The 23316-nt window shown below is 51.0% G+C and overlaps 2 protein-coding genes across 2 annotated transcripts; both read left to right on the forward strand.

The window, feature by feature from the left end:
• The first annotated feature begins 4691 nt into the window (after positions 1-4691).
• Positions 4692-8392, forward strand: LOC130878062 (carbonyl reductase [NADPH] 2-like). Its single transcript, XM_057775827.1, has 9 exons — positions 4692-4785; positions 6514-6589; positions 7006-7103; positions 7209-7363; positions 7447-7489; positions 7586-7685; positions 7785-7849; positions 8081-8198; positions 8289-8392. Exons 2-9 carry the CDS (start codon positions 6538-6540, stop codon positions 8390-8392), a joined length of 735 nt encoding a protein of 244 aa, XP_057631810.1. The 5' UTR covers positions 4692-4785; positions 6514-6537.
• A 5890-nt stretch (positions 8393-14282) lies between these two features.
• On the forward strand, positions 14283-17872 carry LOC130878061 (carbonyl reductase [NADPH] 2-like). Its single transcript, XM_057775826.1, has 9 exons — positions 14283-14376; positions 15994-16069; positions 16486-16583; positions 16689-16843; positions 16927-16969; positions 17066-17165; positions 17265-17329; positions 17561-17678; positions 17769-17872. Exons 2-9 carry the CDS (start codon positions 16018-16020, stop codon positions 17870-17872), a joined length of 735 nt encoding a protein of 244 aa, XP_057631809.1. The 5' UTR covers positions 14283-14376; positions 15994-16017.
• The last annotated feature ends 5444 nt before the right edge of the window (positions 17873-23316 follow it).

Consider the following 23316-nt stretch of genomic DNA (forward strand, 5'->3'; position numbering starts at 1 on the left):
CTCCTCCAAAAAGGCCACACCTCCTAACCCTGTCCAAACTGTTCCATTAATTGGGGACCAAGCATTCAAACAGATGAGCCAATGGGGGAGCCACTCTCCTTCAAACCAACACAGAGGGGCTGGAGAGAGGACTCACTGTGAAGAGGACTTACTGCTCTATCAGAGGACCAGAGTTCAGATCCCACACAGGGCAGTTCCCAAAAGCCTGTATCTCTAGCTCCAAGGGACTTACCACCCTCTTCTGGCTTTTGTGGGAAACTGCACACACACATAAATAAAAATAAATCTTATAAGGTGGAGATGCCGAGTGGCAGTGGTGGCGCACGCCTTTAACTCCAGCACTCGGGAGGCAGAGGCAGGTGGATCTCTGTGAGTTCAAGACCAGCCTGGTCTACAGAGCGAGTTCCAGGACAGGCTTCAAAGCTACAGAGAAACTCTGTCTCAAAAAGAAAAAGAAAGAAAGAAAGAAAGAAAGAAAGAAAGAAAGAAAGAAAGAAAAGAAAAGAAAAGAAAAGAAAAGAAAAGAAAAGAAAAGAAAAGAAAAGAAAAGAAAAAGCAAACAAACAAAGGTAGGGTGGGGAGGATGCAAAGATCTCAGTGCTGGGGGCACAGAGGTCCGTACCCACAGATCACTATGGAAACCAGGAATCTTAAACACACAGATATCTATCTCTCATTGGAGGAGATAAAATACGTGGATTCCCTCCCAGAAGGCTGGGAGTGTATTTGTTATCGATCTGTGGAGGCAGACCTCACCCTAATTCCCCCTCTTCCCTCCCTAGACTGTCCTTAGAGGAGGCCTCACATCTCTCTATGCTGTCAGTCAGAGACCACACTAGATTTTCGACCTTTAGCTACAGAGCCCACTCTTTGTGAGAGTCTCTGTGTAGTCACACCTCTCTGTGTAGTCACACCTCTCTACGTAGTCACACCTCTCTACGTAGTCACACCTTAAGCTTCATTGTGTACCTACAACTGGACTGATTGGACCAATTGTTGCCCAGAAACCTTTCCCCAAATTGTCCTGTGCTTTAAATACGCTGACAACGAACACCCCACCAAATTATACTTCCTGAAGTCTGACCTAGGTTGACCAAGTCCATTTGCACCGAGTTTTCCTTCTTCGAGGGGTTTGCTTTCCTGCAGGGAGCCCCTCATCTCAGTAGTTAAGGGCACACTGGCTGTTCTTCCAGAAGATCTGGATTTGATTCCCAGAACCTATACGGCAGCTAACAACCCTCCCGTGCACAGACATACATGCGGACAAAACACTCCACACATAAACTAAATCTCAGGGTGGTGCATACCTTTAATCCCAGCACTCAGGAGGCAGAGGCAGGTGAATCTCAGTTCGAGGCCAGCCTGGTCTACAGAGTGAGTTCCAGGACAGGCTCCAAAGCTGAGAAATCCTGTCTTAAAAAAAATAAACAAACAAACAATAATAACAATATAATAAATAAATAAGCCCAAGGAACCAGGATGCTCTGCGGCACCTGGCCATTTTAATAGATCTTGCACCAGGCTCCCCACCACCACCGGTAGCCACAAGCGTTCAACTTGGGAATGGCAGCAGAGGGAGCAGGTCTTACTCAGAGACTGTCCCTCATCACTGGACACAGTTCCCACCTCACAGACTAGGCTGTCAAGATCTTCTCATGGCCTGTTCATGGACTAGCTACTTGAAATGGAGCCTGGACGTTGTTACACCTGTTGTTACTGGAGGGGAGATCAAGGCTAAACATAGGAATGCTCCCTACCCTACCCAGTTCCATACCCCCTGAGGCCCTATGCTGCTGTCTTACCTCTGCCCATACTGGGCAGTGGTGGCACACACCTTTAACTCCAGGACACAAGAGACAGAGCCAGGAAGATCTCTGTGAGTTTGAGGCCAGCCTGGTCTACAGAGCGAGTTCTAGGACAAGCTCCAAAGCTACACAGAGAAACCCTGTCTCCAAAAACAAAAACAATTACCTGTGCCCACAAAAGAAACCTCAAGGTGTTAGAATCCAGGGCAGAGTTTGCAAAGCACACCTTGAAGTCATTGAGCTCTGTCTGCCTCTGCCACTGCCTCCTGAGTGCTGGGATTAAAGTCATATACCACCACTGCCCGGTAGCCATTTAGATTTTTATTAAACCAATCACAATGACCATCTTCATTGTGTACGAAAAGATTCTCCCACAGTTCTGTCTCCTAGGAGCTACAGTCATGGGTAGGAACCACCACACTCTGGTCCACTGGACTTTTAAAGTCTGTGCCTGTGTGGGTGTTGAAGGGACATTGCCCACTCAAGCATGTGGCTCTGGCAGCCCTTGCCCTTCTCATCCTTCCCCTCTGCCCTGCGAAAAACCATTAGATTAGGGGCTGGAGAGATGGCTCAGTGGTTAAGAGCATTGCCTGTTCTTCCAAAGGTCCTGAGTTCAGTTCCCAGCAACCGCATGATGGCTCACAACCATCTGTAATGAGATCTGATGCTCTTTTCTAGCCTGCAGGCATCTCTCCAGCCCCAACATGGGCATTTTAATTCAGTCTAATCTGGTTTTATTGGAGTTCTTTGTGCCAGAGAAGCCGCTCTTATTAAGATTAAACCAAAAAACAGCCTTACAGAACCCATCTCTGGCTGAGGTATCAGCTAACTGATAAGCTTTTTGTGCCCCATGGAGATTTTTTATTTTACTTTTTTGTTTTAATTTTTTCCTGGAATCTAGTTTCTGGAATAAAGTCTGGTTTATTAGACTTTGGTGGTCTGTCCCAGTCTTTGTGCGACCCCTCTGGACCCAACAATTACCTTCCTAAATCTAGCCACCAATGTCTCCCCCTGGTCACTTCCTCGTCCTGAGGATGACTACCAAAGTCCAGAAATCAAAAGTCCCCTTTGGCTCACCCAATTAACATGCCCAACTGAAATCAACATCCTAACACAGGGTTTCCTCCTTTACTTTTTTGTTTGTTTGGTTGGTTGGTTTTTTCTTTTTTTTCTTTTCTTTTTTTTTTCCGTGATATTTATTGAACTTTACATTTTTCTCTGCTCCCCTCCCTGCCTTTTTCCTTCCCCCCCTCAACCCTCCCCCAAGGTCCCCATGCTCCCAATTTACTCAGGAAATCTTGTCTTTTTCTACTTTCTACTTCCCATGTAGATTAGATCTATGTAAGTCTCTCTTAGTGTCCTCGTTGTTATCTAAGCTCTCTGGGATTGTGGTTTGTAGGCTGGCTTTCTTTGCTTTATGTTTAAAAACCAACTATGAGTGAGTACATGTGATAATTGTCTTTCTGTGTCTGGGTTACCTCACTCAAAATAATGTTTTCTAGCTCCATCCATTTTCCTGCAAAATTCAAGATGTCGTTATTTTTTTCTGCTGTGTAGTACTCCATTGTGTAAATGTAACACATTTTCATTTATCCATTCTTCAGCTGAGGGGCATTTAGGTTGTTTCCAGGTTCTGGCTATGACAAACAAAGCTGCTATGAAGTTTGTTTTTTGAGACAGGGTTTCTCTGTGTAACAGTTATGGTTGTCCTGGAACTCGCTTTGTAGACCAGGCTGGCCTTGAACTCACAGAGATCCTTCTGCCTCTGCCTCCAGAGTGTTTCCCTTTAATTTTATAAACCGCCATTTGCCATGGGCCACGTTTGTCTCCTCTCTATCCAGAGGCCTGTAGCTTACACACTTCTTCCACTCGCTCCGGATAGGAAGCCCGCAACAGACCGACGTACAGATACTTCCATAGTCCGAGTCTGTGAGCCCTGTGTTTTATTGGGGTTACTTACAGACACATAGCTGAGGGGTTACTAGCAGGAGCAGCAGTGACTCAAAGACTGGGAACCTGGAGCACACTGTGCAGCCGGCAGGCAACTTCACAGGCTGGAGACTGTCCGCCTAAGCGACTCAGTTGGTCTAAGCCTCTTTCAGACAACCGAACAGTTGGTCTGGCTTCAAAACCTTGGCGTGGCTGAGAGTGACCCAGTTTTTTTGGTTACTCTGGCAGGAGGAACCTAGTGAATCTGGTTATTTTCAGGGACTTCTTGAAGCTATTTTGAGTTGTTTACCTTCCTGCTTAAGGAGTTTCCCTGCAGGATGCTTTTTATGTTTTGTTCATTTGGTTGGTTGGTTGGGTTTTCCAGACAGGGTTTCTCTGTGTAGATTCGGAGCCTGTCCTGGAACTCGCTCTGTAGACCAGCCTGCCTCTACCTCCCGAGGGTTGGGATTAAAAGTGTGCACCGCCACCAGCAGCACGGGTGGAGTGTTAGTATTGAAGGAAACTATTTTATAACACTTGCTCACATAACGCAGGAGTTAGGGCTCAGCATGTGACTCTAGAAATCTTCAGACCACACAGGTGGCAGGAGGTAAAGCGAGAGCTATGGAGAGTGGAGATAGTTTCACCCTGAAGAAATGCCCCCCAAAGGGCTAGGCTAGCGAAGGACTACAGCCGCAAAACCCAGGAGAGGACGCCCCCTTTCTGTGGGCATCAGCCATTCTCTCTGCAGCTCGGGGCTGTGGAGATAGGCTCAGAGGCAGGGACTCACACCTACTGGGTCCTTCTTGATAAACCACTGTCCGATGCCCAGCTGGCCGGCAGTAGAGATTAGCAACAAACCCTGAAAGGCCACCCTTTTCCCAGGGGATCCAGGAGTAACCACGTGGAAGGTTGGTCACAATCAGCTGCTTTCATCATAGAAGGTGGAAGGTAGATCAGGCCAGACCCCTGCATTCAACACCACTGAAGGTTGGCTGTAGGACTCAGGTGACTTGCTCCAGCTCGGATCAAGGACACAGTCAGTGAGCAGGTATGATCTGTCCCTGGAGGCGGTGAGGAAACTCTACCAAGCAGCAGCAAATCTGGTGTCAACCTGTGTGTGCCCTGGAACAGACTCTGGCATGGCGCTGGCTCCCAGTCTCCCACAGTGACTGTTGTCCCCTGGAGCCCCAGGACGAGCACAGAACACCAGTGTGGAGGGATACTTGGTGGGAGGGTACTATTGCTATCCCTGCGCTAGTGAGGCTTCCTCAGCCTTCTCTGAGGGAGTCACACCCAAATCATGCCAGGGACCCCCCAGGTCTCAGGGCTTGTAGAGCACCTGAAATACAGGTGACGTCTTTAGAGTCACACGGTTTCGGGGCTGAACCTGGCTGAGGAAGGGAGAGGCAGCAGGCAGGAGTCTGAGCTCACCTGCTCCCTGGGGCTGTCCCTGGGATGGTCTGTGCGCGTGAGCCCCCTGCCTGGTGCAGATGCCGTGTGACCATGACTTCCTCGACTGACCTACTTGTTCCTTGATCCCTGGTACACAAGATAGGAGAGCCTCCGGTGGAATTGAGGTGAACAGTAAACCCTCTGATTGTTTCTTCAAACTACCCCGAAAGAGCCACCTGTCTACTCTGAGAAGTAGAGACCCACAGAGGGACTCAGGGGTCACTACTGGGGCAGGAAACCTCAGAATCCATGCTTAGATTCTCAAGAGTCACCCCTCAGGGGACAGAAGGTGCCTCTGTGTGGTCACCAAGGGCAGAGTCCCAGGCTGGTAGGGGAAGGAGAGGTAAGAAGGACCCCACTGTCCTAACAGGACAGACTACAGGCACAGTGGGGTCCTTGGGCTGCTGGGCTTTTGGGTTCAGTGCCCAGGGTCTTGCTCCAAGCAGGCATCTAAGTCACTTGCTGCAACTAGATCAGGCCACTACCCTCATTTCTAATAAGACGAAACATTACAAGTTGATGCTTCTGTCCAGACCAGGCGAATCCCAAACGCAGAATTTTCACTTCCCTAGGCTGAGTGTGGCTCAGCAGGCATCTTGACCATTTGTGCTCCAGGGTCCTGGGTTCAAGATTAAGTGCTGGAATGCTGAAAACACAAATTAATTAATTAAACACAAATTCTGTCCCCAGGCTGCCACCTTCTCTCCCACTACACTGCTGTGTCAGGTCCTCTCACAGGCACGTACGAGCATGTGGTGTGTGTGTGTGTGTGTGAGCATGCATGTGTGATATGTGTGCATGTGTGTGCATGTGTGGTGTGTGTGGTGTGTGTGCGTGTGTGTGAGCATGCATGTGTGATGTGTGTGCGTGTGGGTGTGCATGTGTGGGTGTGCATGTGTGTGCGGGTGTGGTGTGTGTGCGGGTGTGGTGTGTGCGCATGTGTGTGTGCATGTGTGGCGTGTGTGTGCGCGCGTGCATGCATGGTGTGTGCGTGCGCGTGCATGTGTGGTGTGTGTGGTGTGTGTGTGGTGTGTGTGCGCGTGTGTGGTGTGTGTGCATGTGTGTGTGTGCATGTGTGGTGTGTGTGGTGTGTGTGCGCGCGTGCATGCATGGTGTGTGTGTGTGCGTGTGTGTGCGTGCGTGTGTGGTGTGTGTGTGCATGCATGGTGTCTGTGTGGACTTTTTCCCACGATGTTATCAGGCCTTCTGCAACTCTTTTTCGTTGCTTCCTCAAGCCCCACAGGGAACAGGTCATCTGCCCCTAACCCCGATCCTGTCCCACCTTCCAGTTCAATCTTAACAACTTCAGCCCCTCCCCTTGCAGGAGGACACCCCGGGTGTCAGCAGCATGAAGCTGAATTTCAAAGGCCTGAGGGCCCTGGTGACAGGGGCAGGGAAAGGTGAGTGGAAGTGGGAGAGGAAAGGGGCTGAAGGTGACCTTGTCACAGCCCAGTCCTACCGCCCCTGACTCTCACTTCACCCAGGACGGCTTCTGTCGCCTGGCTGGAGACCCACTGCCCACGGGGATAGAATAGAATGCCACTCGGCTCCAAGGCAGCCCCCTAGATCCAGGCTGGGCAGATGGGCACCAGAAATACCCTTCTCTGGGACGTCATCAGGAGGGTACTGCCCTGGTGCCCCCTTCAGCATGGTACTAGTCAGTCTGACCTCTGCTCAGGGATAGTCCTGTCCAATCCTGGCTTATAACCTTTTGGCCAGCACCCTCTCGCAGCTGGCTGCAGGGACATGGGGGCAACAGACCCCGGGTGTGACCAGGCCTACAGGGCTTTAAAGCCACCACTCTCCATCCTTACAGGGATTGGGCGTGACACCGTGAAGGCCCTGCACGCCTCGGGAGCCAAAGTGGTGGCCGTGACACGCACCAATGCAGACCTGGTCAGCCTCGCCAAAGAGGTGAGCATACAGCCCTGCCTGGCCTGGGCCCGCTCCCCACCCTCAGGGATACATCAGAAGCTGACTGGGACAATGCCTCAGGTCACCAAACTGTGTCTCCCACAGTGTCCGGGCATAGAGCCCGTGTGTGTGGACCTGGGTGACTGGGAGGCCACGGAGAAGGCGCTGGGTGGTATTGGCCCCGTGGACCTGCTGGTGAACAATGCAGCTGTGGCTCTGGTACAGCCTTTCATTGAGTCTACCAAGGAGGTCTTTGACAGGTGGGCACTTGGGGGGCGTGGGCAGGCTGGGGAGGGTTGCAGAAGTCGGGTGGTGCGGGAAGCCATTGTTCCTCTCCTGCCAGGTCCTTCAAGGTGAACGTGCGCTCCGTGTTGCAGGTATCCCAGGTGAGATGGTAGGAGTTCTGTGGCCCGGAGATAAGCACCTGGGGAGGGTGGGGTGGCATAGGGCACAGTGAGCTACCCCTATCTCTCGGCTTCCAGATTGTAGCCAAGGGCATGATTAGCCGTGGAGTGCCAGGGTCCATCGTCAATGTCTCCAGCATGGTGGCCTATGTCACCTTCCCTGGCCTGGCCACCTACAGTGAGTGTACTATTCGTTGTGGTAGGAGGAGATTCTGGGTGGGTCTCCCAGGAGGAGGGCTGAATAATTAAGGGGTCCTCAGCGCCCACACATTGACAGGTTCCACCAAGGGAGCAATAACCATGCTGACCAAAGCCATGGCCATGGAGCTGGGGCCACACAAGGTAGGCACAGGAGCCTGGGTGTAGTCAGATGACGGGCATCTGGGGCAGGGCTGGGGGTTGGGGGTGAGGATGGGGTGGGGCTCGCAGACTGCACACCGCTCTGAGCAGCAGGGTCAGTGCTCAGCTGCGCAGAGTGAAGCAATCTCATCAGGCTTGTGCTGGGGCAAGTCCTGAGAGCGTGGGGAGGGCTAGCTCATTGGCTGTGCCACCAACTGTGGCTTCTGGCCCCAGATCCGGGTAAACTCCGTAAACCCCACCGTGGTGCTGACTGATATGGGCAAGAAAGTCTCTGCAGACCCTGACTTTTCCAAGAAGCTCAAGGAGCGCCACCCGCTGAGGAGGTTCGCAGGTCAGCTGAGGGCGTGGGTGAGGGAATTAGCGTTGGCTCCCAGCAGGCAGGTGAGCAAGCAGAAGCCTTGACTGCTCTGTTCTCCTGCAGAGGTGGAGGACGTGGTCAACAGCATCCTCTTCCTGCTCAGCGACAACAGCGCCTCGACCAGTGGCTCTGGCATCCTGGTGGACGCTGGGTACCTGGCCTCCTAGACTGCCCAGGTGCAGTGGATCCCTGGAGGCCTTTCCAGCCCCACCCTCACACCAGGACACCGCCTTCAACCCGCCACATGTCCGTCCCTAATTTTAGACTCCAGGATTCCTCTCTTCCATACCAGCTGGGCTGAGCTAATTTGCCTCAATAAATGACCATTGTATCCCAAACTGTGAAAGCTCACACCTGAGACACAGAAGTGGTCGCCTTGCAAGGCCAATTTGTGGATTGTCACAGGGCAGTGTCTTGGGCCAGATGTCCCTATTCCCCGTTGGATCCAGCTGCTGCCTGTGTCTGCCCCTCACCTCATGGTCTGTGGTGGCCCTGTGTGACCTGGGATTGGGATCGAGGACAGTTGGCTTTTTAAAAAAGAGGGTATGGTCAAACAAGAACGCCTTCTGTCATGGTTATTGGCTGAATGGAAGTGGGCGTGACAGAAGCGGCCCCTAGCACCAGGGTGCAGTTTCTCAGAGTGCACTGGACTGATCCAGCTATGGAGAGTTAGCTGAATCTACTTTTTTTTTTGAAGATTTATTTATTTATTATGTATACAGTATTCTCAGTATTCTGTCTGCATGTATGCCTGCAGGCCAGAAGAGGGCACCAGCTCTCATTACAGATGGTTGTGAGCCACCATGCCGTTGCTGGGAATTGAACTCAGGACCTTTGGAAGAGCAGGCAATGCACTTAACCTCTGAGCCATCTCTCCAGCCCATACCTACTTATTTAACCTTTGTGACACAAGCTAGAGTCATCAGAGAGGAGGGAGCCTCAACTGAGAAATGCCTCCATAAGAACCAGCTGTAAGGCATTTTCCAAATTGACGGGCAATGTGGAAGGCCCAAGCCATTATGGATGGTGCCATCCAGGGCTGGTGGTCCTGTATTCTGTAAGAAAGCAGGCTGAGCCAGATGGTGGTGGCACATGTCTTTAATCTCAGCACTTGGGAGGTAGAGGTGTTAATCCCGCCAATGGAGTTTAAAGTCAAATTTGAAGCAAGCTTTAATTAATTCTGGCCTGGTGAATGGGCTCTGGCCAGGTCCATACCCAAGTTCCTGGGAAGTGGCCTACAATAATGGTTTGCAGAGACTTAAGAAAGAAAACCCATAATTCATTGCTTTTCCCATCAGGTTCAATGAGGGGCAAGCATACAGCCTGAAGTTCCTCCAGCCTACGTCCAATCAGGGGCAAGCATTTAGCCTGATGTACTTCCAGCCTACATCCAATCAGGGACAAGCATACAGCCTGATGTGTGGCCTGCCTGTGAAACTCCCGCCTGTGTGTGATCTAGCACATCCAGTGTAGATGGTCAAACAAACTTGTTTAGGGAGTGAAAACACGTGGCTTGTTATCTCCATAAACAGTAGCCTCCAGTATCTCAGGAACTGTCTGTCCTTGGGCAAGGGACTGAAGATCAGAGGCATTTTTGCTTCATGGATCTCTTAGGCATAGTAATTAAAATTTTATATGTAACTTTGGCTCTCACAGAGGCAGGTGTATCTCTGGGATTTCAGTTACACAGAGAAACCCTGTCTCAAAACAACAACAACGACGACGACAAAAACCAGGCTGTGTAGGCCATGGGTCAACAAACCAGTAATCAGTCATCCCTGGCCTCTGAATCAGTTCCTGCCTCCAAGTTCCTGTCCTGCTTGAATTCTTGTCCTGACTTCCTTTGATTATGGACAGTGATGTGAAAGTGTAAGGCAAACAAACCCTTTCCTCCCCAAGTTGCTTTGCGGTGTTTCTTTTTTCTTTCCTTCCTTCCTTTTTGTTTCAAGACAGGGTTTCTCTGTGTAACAGCCCTGGCTGTCCTGGAATTCACTCTGTAGACCAGGCTGGCCTCGAACTCACACAGATCCCCCTGCCTCTGCCTCCCAGGTGCTGGGATTAAAGGCATGCGCCACCACCGCCCTGGCAAAAGTGTGCTCTTTCAATCCCTGTGCTAGGGCAGTGGGGACAGGCAGATCCCTGGGGGCTCAGTGGCTAGCCTCTAGCCTAATTGGTGATTTCCAAGCCAATAGGAGCCCTGCTCTCAAGTGAAGTTGATGGTATCACTGAAGATGGCCGACCCAGGGCTCTCTGACTTCCAAACTCATGCCCACAGTTATGCATCTGCACACATGCTGCACATGCACACACACAAAATTAAAAACACAAAGAGAGGGCTAGAGATGCTACTCCATAGGTAGAACGCGTTTGTCAAATCCCCAGGTTTGTATAAAAGGAGTCTTGTGATGAAATCCTGTGATCCCTGCGCTTGAAGTGGAGGCAAAATGATCAGGAGTTCAACTACACAGCAAGTTCAAAGTCATACTAGGCTGTCTAAGAGCCTGTGTCAAAAATAAGCAAACACGGGGGCTAGAGAGATGCTTCAATGGTTAAGAGTACTGGCTACTCTTCCAGAGGACCTGAGTTCCATTCCCAGCACCCACATGGCAGCTCACAACCATCTGTATCACAAGTTCCAGAGGATCTGACACTTTTATACAGACGTACATACAGAGCTGGGCGGTGGTGGCGCACGCCTTTAATCCCAGCACTTGGGAGGCAGAGGCAGGTGGATCTCTGTGAGTTCGAGGCCAGCCTGGTCTACAAAGGGAGTTCCAGGACAGGCTCCAGAGCTACAGAGAAACCCTGTCTCGGAAAAAAAAAAAAAAAAAAAAGTGAACCTCAGACATACATACAGGCAAAACACCACTGCACATGAAACAGAAAATAAATCATTAAAAGAAATAAGCAAGGGCTGGAGAGATGGCTCAGCAGTTAAGAGCATTGCCCGCTTTTCCAAAGGTCCTGAGTTCAATTCCCAGCAACCACATGGTGGCTCACAACCATCTGTAATGAAGTCTGGTGCCCTCTTCTGGACTACAGGCATACATACAGACAGAATATTGTATACATAATAAAATAAATGAATATTAAAAAAATAAGCAAACACATGTGATAGCACTCACCTTTAACCACAGCATTCAGGAAAGCAGAGGCAAGTGGATCTCTGTGAGTTCAAGGCCACCGAGGTCTTCATAGCAAGCCTCTTTAAATATTTTGTAGCCATTTGGTAACCTACTTATCTGCCTCTAACACACACAGTGAAATGTAACCTGCAACTCAGAGTTGTTACCTAAGACTAAAGTAATAAGATAAACCTTGCTTGCCTACAGCCAGGCCATCAAAGGAAGTTGAAATTACTTGTAAATAGTAGCAAACCAAAGTAGCTTGTGAGTTTTCCTTTACATAGTAAATACATTCTGACATTGTGGAAAGACGCAAGTGTATCCTATTTCTGACATACTGTGTTCATAACACCTGGTCAGAGTAAAGCAGGTTAAACCAGCCTGAAAGATGCCACCCAACATGCCCTGAGTCAACTAAACATGCCCACACGCTGTCCCCCGGGTCAACTAAACATGCCCACATGCTGTCCCCAGGTCAACTAAGCATGCCCACACATTGCACCTTCTGAGCAAGTTGCTGGAGTTCCTGCCAAGCCAGGACCAGGTGTCTTTTTCTTACGTGGTTCCCTACAAGATTACTGCTTGTCATGAAGCCCCTGGCGTCCCTAATGCCTCCCCTAATACCCTAGTCACCCAGAGTCACCGGAATGGGCTGGAAGAGCGTGCGGCTAGATCTCTCAATGAGACAGCTGCCACCGGATTGCCAGCTCCCATCAAGCCCATATGCTATAGACAGGCAGGCAGTTACACCCTGATACGTGGAAAGGATAACACCAATCCAGAGAACCAGCTTAGGCTTTGGAGCCCTCACTGGGGCAGGGAGGGAGAAATAGAAATGACAAAGACATGGACACAGAAAACCAGGGACTAGGTGGTCTGCACTCGGTGCTAGAGGGCCACAGTGCCCCCCCATCTCAGTGTGTTTATGACACATGGTTGAACAAGGGAGATGGACTTACTGTATACCGCTAAACAAGGAGCCAGGGTTAGCGGACCTCCACAGGAGAGCAGACTTAAGGTCGTCCGGTGCGGGTGCAGAAAACTGCACTGAACGTCACCTTCCAGTCAGACCAGAGACAGCAGAGGAAGGCTCTGCCTGCCCTCAGACCAAGGGCGAGGCTTTGCCACTCCCACAGGACTGGGGCAGTGGTGGTCCTTGATACGTCCACGTCGACAACACATTCACTAAGGACTTCACTCATCCCTACAGTCCTTTGAGTCACAGGCTCGTAATAAGAGGACCAATTGGCTGGAGTTTTCTCTTCGGGGCACCATGATAGCACATTCAACATTTCCCAGGGCTCTTAGATTAATACGGAGATCTAACAACACCCAGCCCCTTAAGGTACCTTGAGCCATCTTACTTTCTGGATTTCAAGTTTCCTATCTAAAAACAAATGACCTAGGCTTAAAATAGTGTGAAAAGCCCATACAGCAAAAAAAAAAAAAAAAAAAAAAAAAAAAAAAAAGCCATGATCCCTACAAATTTTTTTGGTTTTGGTTTTGGTTTTTGTTTTTTCGAGACAGGGTTTCTCTATAGCTTTGGAGCCTGTCCTGGAACTAGCTCTGTAGACCAGGCTGGTCTCGAACTCACAGAGATCCGCCTGCCTCTGCCTCCCGAGTGCTGGGATTAAAGGTGTGGGCCACCATCGCCCGGCATCCCTACAAAATTTTAAGATTCCCTGCCAGGGGCGGGAGAGAGGACTCAGAGGTTAAGAGCACTGAGATCTGAGTTCAATCCCCAGCACCCACATGGTGATTCACAACCATCTGCAACTCCAGTTCCAGGGGATCCGATGCCCTCTTCTGGCCTCTGTAGGCACTGCATGAATATGATGTACAGAGTAAACTTACCCTTACACAAAAATAAAACTCATTTACCTGCAAAAACCAAATAGTCTAATTGTAGATTATCCCAGAAGACCCCAAAGAAACAATAAAAGCAAGGTCCAACATGCTCTGTTGGGAAGGGGCTGGTGGAGATCTTTCTCTCAGGCCTAGGAGGGCAGGTGCTAGTCTCTGCCTGGAGATTTGGCTGGGGTGGCCTTCAAAGGCATGCTTTCTCCTGCCCTGGGTCGTAAAGGTTTGCTACTGGAGTTTCCAGGCAAATGCCTGGCCCTGGAAATCCCAACAGGCTTGGCTTGTGTGTCCCCAGTGCACTACAGAGAAGAGAAATCACGAAGAGAAGGGGATTTAATCAATGTGGCCACACAGGGGAAAGAAAGGGTTTAGTGAGCTCCGAGCCCACTGTCTGGGTACTGAGGCGAGCCGTTGGGTTGAACACAGAGAGAAAGGTGTAGCCAGGAGTCTAACAAGCAGTCTGGCCTGGGTGAGTCTGGTTCTCCAAGGTCGTCTAGCCTTGCCTCCCAGAAAACTGCAGGTCTTTCTGTCCTGTTGCTCCTGGAATCCAAGGTGAATGCAGGTCTAGGAGCCTTTGGGGGTCTGGCATTGAAACTCTCAAAATCAATATGAAGATGTCTAAAGGAGAAAGACAAAAACGTCTGACAAACACTTGCTCACATAACGCAGGAGTTAGGGCTCAGCATGTGACTCTGGAAATCTTCAGACCACACAGGTGGCAGAAGGTAAAACGAGAGCTATGGAGAGTGGAGATAGTTTCACCCTGAAGAAATGCCCCCCAAAGGGCTAGGCTAGCGAAGGACTACAGCCGCAAAACCCAGGAGAGGACGCCCCCTTTCTGTGGGCATCAGCCATTCTCTCTGCAGCTCGGGGCTGTGGAGATAGGCTCAGAGGCAGGGACTCACACCTACTGGGTCCTTCTTGATAAACCACTGTCCGATGCCCAGCTGGCCGGCAGTAGAGATTAGCGACAAACCCTGAAAGGCCACCCTTTTCCCAGGGGATCCAGGAGTAACCACGTGGAAGGTTGGTCACAATCAGCTGCTTTCATCATAGAAGGTGGAAGGTAGATCAGGCCAGACCCCTGCATTCAACACCACTGAAGGTTGGCTGTAGGACTCAGGTGACTTGCTCCAGCTCGGATCAAGGACACAGTCAGTGAGCAGGTATGATCTGTCCCTGGAGGCGGTGAGGAAACTCTACCAAGCAGCAGCAAATCTGGTGTCAACCTGTGTGTGCCCTGGAACAGACTCTGGCATGGCGCTGGCTCCCAGTCTCCCACAGTGACTGTTGTCCCCTGGAGCCCCAGGACGAGCACAGAACACCAGTGTGGAGGGATACTTGGTGGGAGGGTACTATTGCTATCCCTGCGCTAGTGAGGCTTCCTCAGCCTTCTCTGAGGGAGTCACACCCAAATCATGCCAGGGACCCCCCAGGTCTCAGGGCTTGTAGAGCACCTGAAATACAGGTGACGTCTTTAGAGTCACACGGTTTCGGGGCTGAACCTGGCTGAGGAAGGGAGAGGCAGCAGGCAGGAGTCTGAGCTCACCTGCTCCCTGGGGCTGTCCCTGGGATGGTCTGTGCGCGTGAGCCCCCTGCCTGGTGCAGATGCCGTGTGACCATGACTTCCTCGACTGACCTACTTGTTCCTTGATCCCTGGTACACAAGATAGGAGAGCCTCCGGTGGAATTGAGGTGAACAGTAAACCCTCTGATTGTTTCTTCAAACTACCCCGAAAGAGCCACCTGTCTACTCTGAGAAGTAGAGACCCACAGAGGGACTCAGGGGTCACTACTGGGGCAGGAAACCTCAGAATCCATGCTTAGATTCTCAAGAGTCACCCCTCAGGGGACAGAAGGTGCCTCTGTGTGGTCACCAAGGGCAGAGTCCCAGGCTGGTAGGGGAAGGAGAGGTAAGAAGGACCCCACTGTCCTAACAGGACAGACTACAGGCACAGTGGGGTCCTTGGGCTGCTGGGCTTTTGGGTTCAGTGCCCAGGGTCTTGCTCCAAGCAGGCATCTAAGTCACTTGCTGCAACTAGATCAGGCCACTACCCTCATTTCTAATAAGACGAAACATTACAAGTTGATGCTTCTGTCCAGACCAGGCGAATCCCAAACACAGAATTTTCACTTCCCTAGGCTGAGTGTGGCTCAGCAGGCGTCTTGACCATTTGTGCTCCAGAGCCCTGGGTTCAAGATTAAGTGCTGGAATGCTGAAAACACAAATTAATTAATTAAACACAAATTCTGTCCCCAGGCTGCCACCTTCTCTCCCACTACACTGCTGTGTCAGGTCCTCTCACAGGCACGTACGAGCATGTGGTGTGTGTGTGTGTGTGTGTGAGCATGCATGTGTGATATGTGTGCATGTGTGTGTGCGTGCATGTGTGTGCATGTGTGGTGTGTGTGGTGTGTGTGCGTGTGTGTGAGCATGCATGTGTGATGTGTGTGCGTGTGGGTGTGCATGTGTGGGTGTGCATGTGTGTGCGGGTGTGGTGTGTGTGCGGGTGTGGTGTGTGCGCATGTGTGTGTGCATGTGTGGCGTGTGTGTGCGCGCGTGCATGCATGGTGTGTGTGTGTGCGTGTGTGTGCGTGCGTGTGTGGTGTGTGTGTGCATGCATGGTGTCTGTGTGGACTTTTTCCCACGATGTTATCAGGCCTTCTGCAACTCTTTTTCGTTGCTTCCTCAAGCCCCACAGGGAACAGGTCATCTGCCCCTAACCCCGATCCTGTCCCACCTTCCAGTTCAATCTTAACAACTTCAGCCCCTCCCCTTGCAGGAGGACACCCCGGGTGTCAGCAGCATGAAGCTGAATTTCAAAGGCCTGAGGGCCCTGGTGACAGGGGCAGGGAAAGGTGAGTGGAAGTGGGAGAGGAAAGGGGCTGAAGGTGACCTTGTCACAGCCCAGTCCTACCGCCCCTGACTCTCACTTCACCCAGGACGGCTTCTGTCGCCTGGCTGGAGACCCACTGCCCACGGGGATAGAATAGAATGCCACTCGGCTCCAAGGCAGCCCCCTAGATCCAGGCTGGGCAGATGGGCACCAGAAATACCCTTCTCTGGGACGTCATCAGGAGGGTACTGCCCTGGTGCCCCCTTCAGCATGGTACTAGTCAGTCTGACCTCTGCTCAGGGATAGTCCTGTCCAATCCTGGCTTATAACCTTTTGGCCAGCACCCTCTCGCAGCTGGCTGCAGGGACATGGGGGCAACAGACCCCGGGTGTGACCAGGCCTACAGGGCTTTAAAGCCACCACTCTCCATCCTTACAGGGATTGGGCGTGACACCGTGAAGGCCCTGCACGCCTCGGGAGCCAAAGTGGTGGCCGTGACACGCACCAATGCAGACCTGGTCAGCCTCGCCAAAGAGGTGAGCATACAGCCCTGCCTGGCCTGGGCCCGCTCCCCACCCTCAGGGATACATCAGAAGCTGACTGGGACAATGCCTCAGGTCACCAAACTGTGTCTCCCACAGTGTCCGGGCATAGAGCCCGTGTGTGTGGACCTGGGTGACTGGGAGGCCACGGAGAAGGCGCTGGGTGGTATTGGCCCCGTGGACCTGCTGGTGAACAATGCAGCTGTGGCTCTGGTACAGCCTTTCATTGAGTCTACCAAGGAGGTCTTTGACAGGTGGGCACTTGGGGGGCGTGGGCAGGCTGGGGAGGGTTGCAGAAGTCGGGTGGTGCGGGAAGCCATTGTTCCTCTCCTGCCAGGTCCTTCAAGGTGAACGTGCGCTCCGTGTTGCAGGTATCCCAGGTGAGATGGTAGGAGTTCTGTGGCCCGGAGATAAGCACCTGGGGAGGGTGGGGTGGCATAGGGCACAGTGAGCTACCCCTATCTCTCGGCTTCCAGATTGTAGCCAAGGGCATGATTAGCCGTGGAGTGCCAGGGTCCATCGTCAATGTCTCCAGCATGGTGGCCTATGTCACCTTCCCTGGCCTGGCCACCTACAGTGAGTGTACTATTCGTTGTGGTAGGAGGAGATTCTGGGTGGGTCTCCCAGGAGGAGGGCTGAATAATTAAGGGGTCCTCAGCGCCCACACATTGACAGGTTCCACCAAGGGAGCAATAACCATGCTGACCAAAGCCATGGCCATGGAGCTGGGGCCACACAAGGTAGGCACAGGAGCCTGGGTGTAGTCAGATGACGGGCATCTGGGGCAGGGCTGGGGGTTGGGGGTGAGGATGGGGTGGGGCTCGCAGACTGCACACCGCTCTGAGCAGCAGGGTCAGTGCTCAGCTGCGCAGAGTGAAGCAATCTCATCAGGCTTGTGCTGGGGCAAGTCCTGAGAGCGTGGGGAGGGCTAGCTCATTGGCTGTGCCACCAACTGTGGCTTCTGGCCCCAGATCCGGGTAAACTCCGTAAACCCCACCGTGGTGCTGACTGATATGGGCAAGAAAGTCTCTGCAGACCCTGACTTTTCCAAGAAGCTCAAGGAGCGCCACCCGCTGAGGAGGTTCGCAGGTCAGCTGAGGGCGTGGGTGAGGGAATTAGCGTTGGCTCCCAGCAGGCAGGTGAGCAAGCAGAAGCCTTGACTGCTCTGTTCTCCTGCAGAGGTGGAGGACGTGGTCAACAGCATCCTCTTCCTGCTCAGCGACAACAGCGCCTCGACCAGTGGCTCTGGCATCCTGGTGGACGCTGGGTACCTGGCCTCCTAGACTGCCCAGGTGCAGTGGATCCCTGGAGGCCTTTCCAGCCCCACCCTCACACCAGGACACCGCCTTCAACCCGCCACATGTCCGTCCCTAATTTTAGACTCCAGGATTCCTCTCTTCCATACCAGCTGGGCTGAGCTAATTTGCCTCAATAAATGACCATTGTATCCCAAACTGTGAAAGCTCACACCTGAGACACAGGAGTGGTCGCCTTGCAAGGCCAATTTGTGGATTGTCACAGGGCAGTGTCTTGGGCCAGATGTCCCTATTCCCCGTTGGATCCAGCTGCTGCCTGTGTCTGCCCCTCACCTCATGGTCTGTGGTGGCCCTGTGTGACCTGGGATTGGGATCGAGGACAGTTGGCTTTTTAAAAAAGAGGGTATGGTCAAACAAGAACGCCTTCTGTCATGGTTATTGGCTGAATGGAAGTGGGCGTGACAGAAGCGGCCCCTAGCACCAGGGTGCAGTTTCTCAGAGTGCACTGGACTGATCCAGCTATGGAGAGTTAGCTGAATCTACTTTTTTTTTTGAAGATTTATTTATTTATTATGTATACAGTATTCTCAGTATTCTGTCTGCATGTATGCCTGCAGGCCAGAAGAGGGCACCAGCTCTCATTACAGATGGTTGTGAGCCACCATGCCGTTGCTGGGAATTGAACTCAGGACCTTTGGAAGAGCAGGCAATGCACTTAACCTCTGAGCCATCTCTCCAGCCCATACCTACTTATTTAACCTTTGTGACACAAGCTAGAGTCATCAGAGAGGAGGGAGCCTCAACTGAGAAATGCCTCCATAAGAACCAGCTGTAAGGCATTTTCCAAATTGACGGGCAATGTGGAAGGCCCAAGCCATTATGGATGGTGCCATCCAGGGCTGGTGGTCCTGTATTCTGTAAGAAAGCAGGCTGAGCCAGATGGTGGTGGCACATGTCTTTAATCTCAGCACTTGGGAGGTAGAGGTGTTAATCCCGCCAATGGAGTTTAAAGTCAAATTTGAAGCAAGCTTTAATTAATTCTGGCCTGGTGAATGGGCTCTGGCCAGGTCCATACCCAAGTTCCTGGGAAGTGGCCTACAATAATGGTTTGCAGAGACTTAAGAAAGAAAACCCATAATTCATTGCTTTTCCCATCAGGTTCAATGAGGGGCAAGCATACAGCCTGAAGTTCCTCCAGCCTACGTCCAATCAGGGGCAAGCATTTAGCCTGATGTACTTCCAGCCTACATCCAATCAGGGACAAGCATACAGCCTGATGTGTGGCCTGCCTGTGAAACTCCCGCCTGTGTGTGATCTAGCACATCCAGTGTAGATGGTCAAACAAACTTGTTTAGGGAGTGAAAACACGTGGCTTGTTATCTCCATAAACAGTAGCCTCCAGTATCTCAGGAACTGTCTGTCCTTGGGCAAGGGACTGAAGATCAGAGGCATTTTTGCTTCATGGATCTCTTAGGCATAGTAATTAAAATTTTATATGTAACTTTGGCTCTCACAGAGGCAGGTGTATCTCTGGGATTTCAGTTACACAGAGAAACCCTGTCTCACAACAACAACAACGACGACGACAAAAACCAGGCTGTGTAGGCCATGGGTCAACAAACCAGTAATCAGTCATCCCTGGCCTCTGAATCAGTTCCTGCCTCCAAGTTCCTGTCCTGCTTGAATTCTTGTCCTGACTTCCTTTGATTATGGACAGTGATGTGAAAGTGTAAGGCAAACAAACCCTTTCCTCCCCAAGTTGCTTTGCGGTGTTTCTTTTTTCTTTCCTTCCTTCCTTTTTGTTTCAAGACAGGGTTTCTCTGTGTAACAGCCCTGGCTGTCCTGGAATTCACTCTGTAGACCAGGCTGGCCTCGAACTCACACAGATCCCCCTGCCTCTGCCTCCCAGGTGCTGGGATTAAAGGCATGCGCCACCACCGCCCTGGCAAAAGTGTGCTCTTTCAATCCCTGTGCTAGGGCAGTGGGGACAGGCAGATCCCTGGGGGCTCAGTGGCTAGCCTCTAGCCTAATTGGTGATTTCCAAGCCAATAGGAGCCCTGCTCTCAAGTGAAGTTGATGGTATCACTGAAGATGGCCGACCCAGGGCTCTCTGACTTCCAAACTCATGCCCACAGTTATGCATCTGCACACATGCTGCACATGCACACACACAAAATTAAAAACACAAAGAGAGGGCTAGAGATGCTACTCCATAGGTAGAACGCGTTTGTCAAATCCCCAGGTTTGTATAAAAGGAGTCTTGTGATGAAATCCTGTGATCCCTGCGCTTGAAGTGGAGGCAAAATGATCAGGAGTTCAACTACACAGCAAGTTCAAAGTCATACTAGGCTGTCTAAGAGCCTGTGTCAAAAATAAGCAAACACGGGGGCTAGAGAGATGCTTCAATGGTTAAGAGTACTGGCTACTCTTCCAGAGGACCTGAGTTCCATTCCCAGCACCCACATGGCAGCTCACAACCATCTGTATCACAAGTTCCAGAGGATCTGACACTTTTATACAGACGTACATACAGAGCTGGGCGGTGGTGGCGCACGCCTTTAATCCCAGCACTTGGGAGGCAGAGGCAGGTGGATCTCTGTGAGTTCGAGGCCAGCCTGGTCTACAAAGGGAGTTCCAGGACAGGCTCCAGAGCTACAGAGAAACCCTGTCTCGGAAAAAAAAAAAAAAAAAAAAGTGAACCTCAGACATACATACAGGCAAAACACCACTGCACATGAAACAGAAAATAAATCATTAAAAGAAATAAGCAAGGGCTGGAGAGATGGCTCAGCAGTTAAGAGCATTGCCCGCTTTTCCAAAGGTCCTGAGTTCAATTCCCAGCAACCACATGGTGGCTCACAACCATCTGTAATGAAGTCTGGTGCCCTCTTCTGGACTACAGGCATACATACAGACAGAATATTGTATACATAATAAAATAAATGAATATTAAAAAAATAAGCAAACACATGTGATAGCACTCACCTTTAACCACAGCATTCAGGAAAGCAGAGGCAAGTGGATCTCTGTGAGTTCAAGGCCACCGAGGTCTTCATAGCAAGCCTCTTTAAATATTTTGTAGCCATTTGGTAACCTACTTATCTGCCTCTAACACACACAGTGAAATGTAACCTGCAACTCAGAGTTGTTACCTAAGACTAAAGTAATAAGATAAACCTTGCTTGCCTACAGCCAGGCCATCAAAGGAAGTTGAAATTACTTGTAAATAGTAGCAAACCAAAGTAGCTTGTGAGTTTTCCTTTACATAGTAAATACATTCTGACATTGTGGAAAGACGCAAGTGTATCCTATTTCTGACATACTGTGTTCATAACACCTGGTCAGAGTAAAGCAGGTTAAACCAGCCTGAAAGATGCCACCCAACATGCCCTGAGTCAACTAAACATGCCCACACGCTGTCCCCCGGGTCAACTAAACATGCCCACATGCTGTCCCCAGGTCAACTAAGCATGCCCACACATTGCACCTTCTGAGCAAGTTGCTGGAGTTCCTGCCAAGCCAGGACCAGGTGTCTTTTTCTTACGTGGTTCCCTACAAGATTACTGCTTGTCATGAAGCCCCTGGCGTCCCTAATGCCTCCCCTAATACCCTAGTCACCCAGAGTCACCGGAATGGGCTGGAAGAGCGTGCGGCTAGATCTCTCAATGAGACAGCTGCCACCGGATTGCCAGCTCCCATCAAGCCCATATGCTATAGACAGGCAGGCAGTTACACCCTGATACGTGGAAAGGATAACACCAATCCAGAGAACCAGCTTAGGCTTTGGAGCCCTCACTGGGGCAGGGAGGGAGAAATAGAAATGACAAAGACATGGACACAGAAAACCAGGGACTAGGTGGTCTGCACTCGGTGCTAGAGGGCCACAGTGCCCCCCCATCTCAGTGTGTTTATGACACATGGTTGAACAAGGGAGATGGACTTACTGTATACCGCTAAACAAGGAGCCAGGGTTAGCGGACCTCCACAGGAGAGCAGACTTAAGGTCGTCCGGTGCGGGTGCAGAAAACTGCACTGAACGTCACCTTCCAGTCAGACCAGAGACAGCAGAGGAAGGCTCTGCCTGCCCTCAGACCAAGGGCGAGGCTTTGCCACTCCCACAGGACTGGGGCAGTGGTGGTCCTTGATACGTCCACGTCGACAACACATTCACTAAGGACTTCACTCATCCCTACAGTCCTTTGAGTCACAGGCTCGTAATAAGAGGACCAATTGGCTGGAGTTTTCTCTTCGGGGCACCATGATAGCACATTCAACATTTCCCAGGGCTCTTAGATTAATACGGAGATCTAACAACACCCAGCCCCTTAAGGTACCTTGAGCCATCTTACTTTCTGGATTTCAAGTTTCCTATCTAAAAACAAATGACCTAGGCTTAAAATAGTGTGAAAAGCCCATACAGCAAAAAAAAAAAAAAAAAAAAAAAAAAAAAAAAAAAAGCCATGATCCCTACAAATTTTTTTGGTTTTGGTTTTGGTTTTTGTTTTTTCGAGACAGGGTTTCTCTATAGCTTTGGAGCCTGTCCTGGAACTAGCTCTGTAGACCAGGCTGGTCTCGAACTCACAGAGATCCGCCTGCCTCTGCCTCCCGAGTGCTGGGATTAAAGGTGTGGGCCACCATCGCCCGGCATCCCTACAAAATTTTAAGATTCCCTGCCAGGGGCGGGAGAGAGGACTCAGAGGTTAAGAGCACTGAGATCTGAGTTCAATCCCCAGCACCCACATGGTGATTCACAACCATCTGCAACTCCAGTTCCAGGGGATCCGATGCCCTCTTCTGGCCTCTGTAGGCACTGCATGAATATGATGTACAGAGTAAACTTACCCTTACACAAAAATAAAACTCATTTACCTGCAAAAACCAAATAGTCTAATTGTAGATTATCCCAGAAGACCCCAAAGAAACAATAAAAGCAAGGTCCAACATGCTCTGTTGGGAAGGGGCTGGTGGAGATCTTTCTCTCAGGCCTAGGAGGGCAGGTGCTAGTCTCTGCCTGGAGATTTGGCTGGGGTGGCCTTCAAAGGCATGCTTTCTCCTGCCCTGGGTCGTAAAGGTTTGCTACTGGAGTTTCCAGGCAAATGCCTGGCCCTGGAAATCCCAACAGGCTTGGCTTGTGTGTCCCCAGTGCACTACAGAGAAGAGAAATCACGAAGAGAAGGGGATTTAATCAATGTGGCCACACAGGGGAAAGAAAGGGTTTAGTGAGCTCCGAGCCCACTGTCTGGGTACTGAGGCGAGCCGTTGGGTTGAACACAGAGAGAAAGGTGTAGCCAGGAGTCTAACAAGCAGTCTGGCCTGGGTGAGTCTGGTTCTCCAAGGTCGTCTAGCCTTGCCTCCCAGAAAACTGCAGGTCTTTCTGTCCTGTTGCTCCTGGAATCCAAGGTGAATGCAGGTCTAGGAGCCTTTGGGGGTCTGGCATTGAAACTCTCAAAATCAATATGAAGATGTCTAAA

Source organism: Chionomys nivalis, chromosome 7 (assembly GCF_950005125.1).
Source record: "Chionomys nivalis chromosome 7, mChiNiv1.1, whole genome shotgun sequence".
Lineage (NCBI taxonomy): Eukaryota > Metazoa > Chordata > Mammalia > Rodentia > Cricetidae > Chionomys > Chionomys nivalis.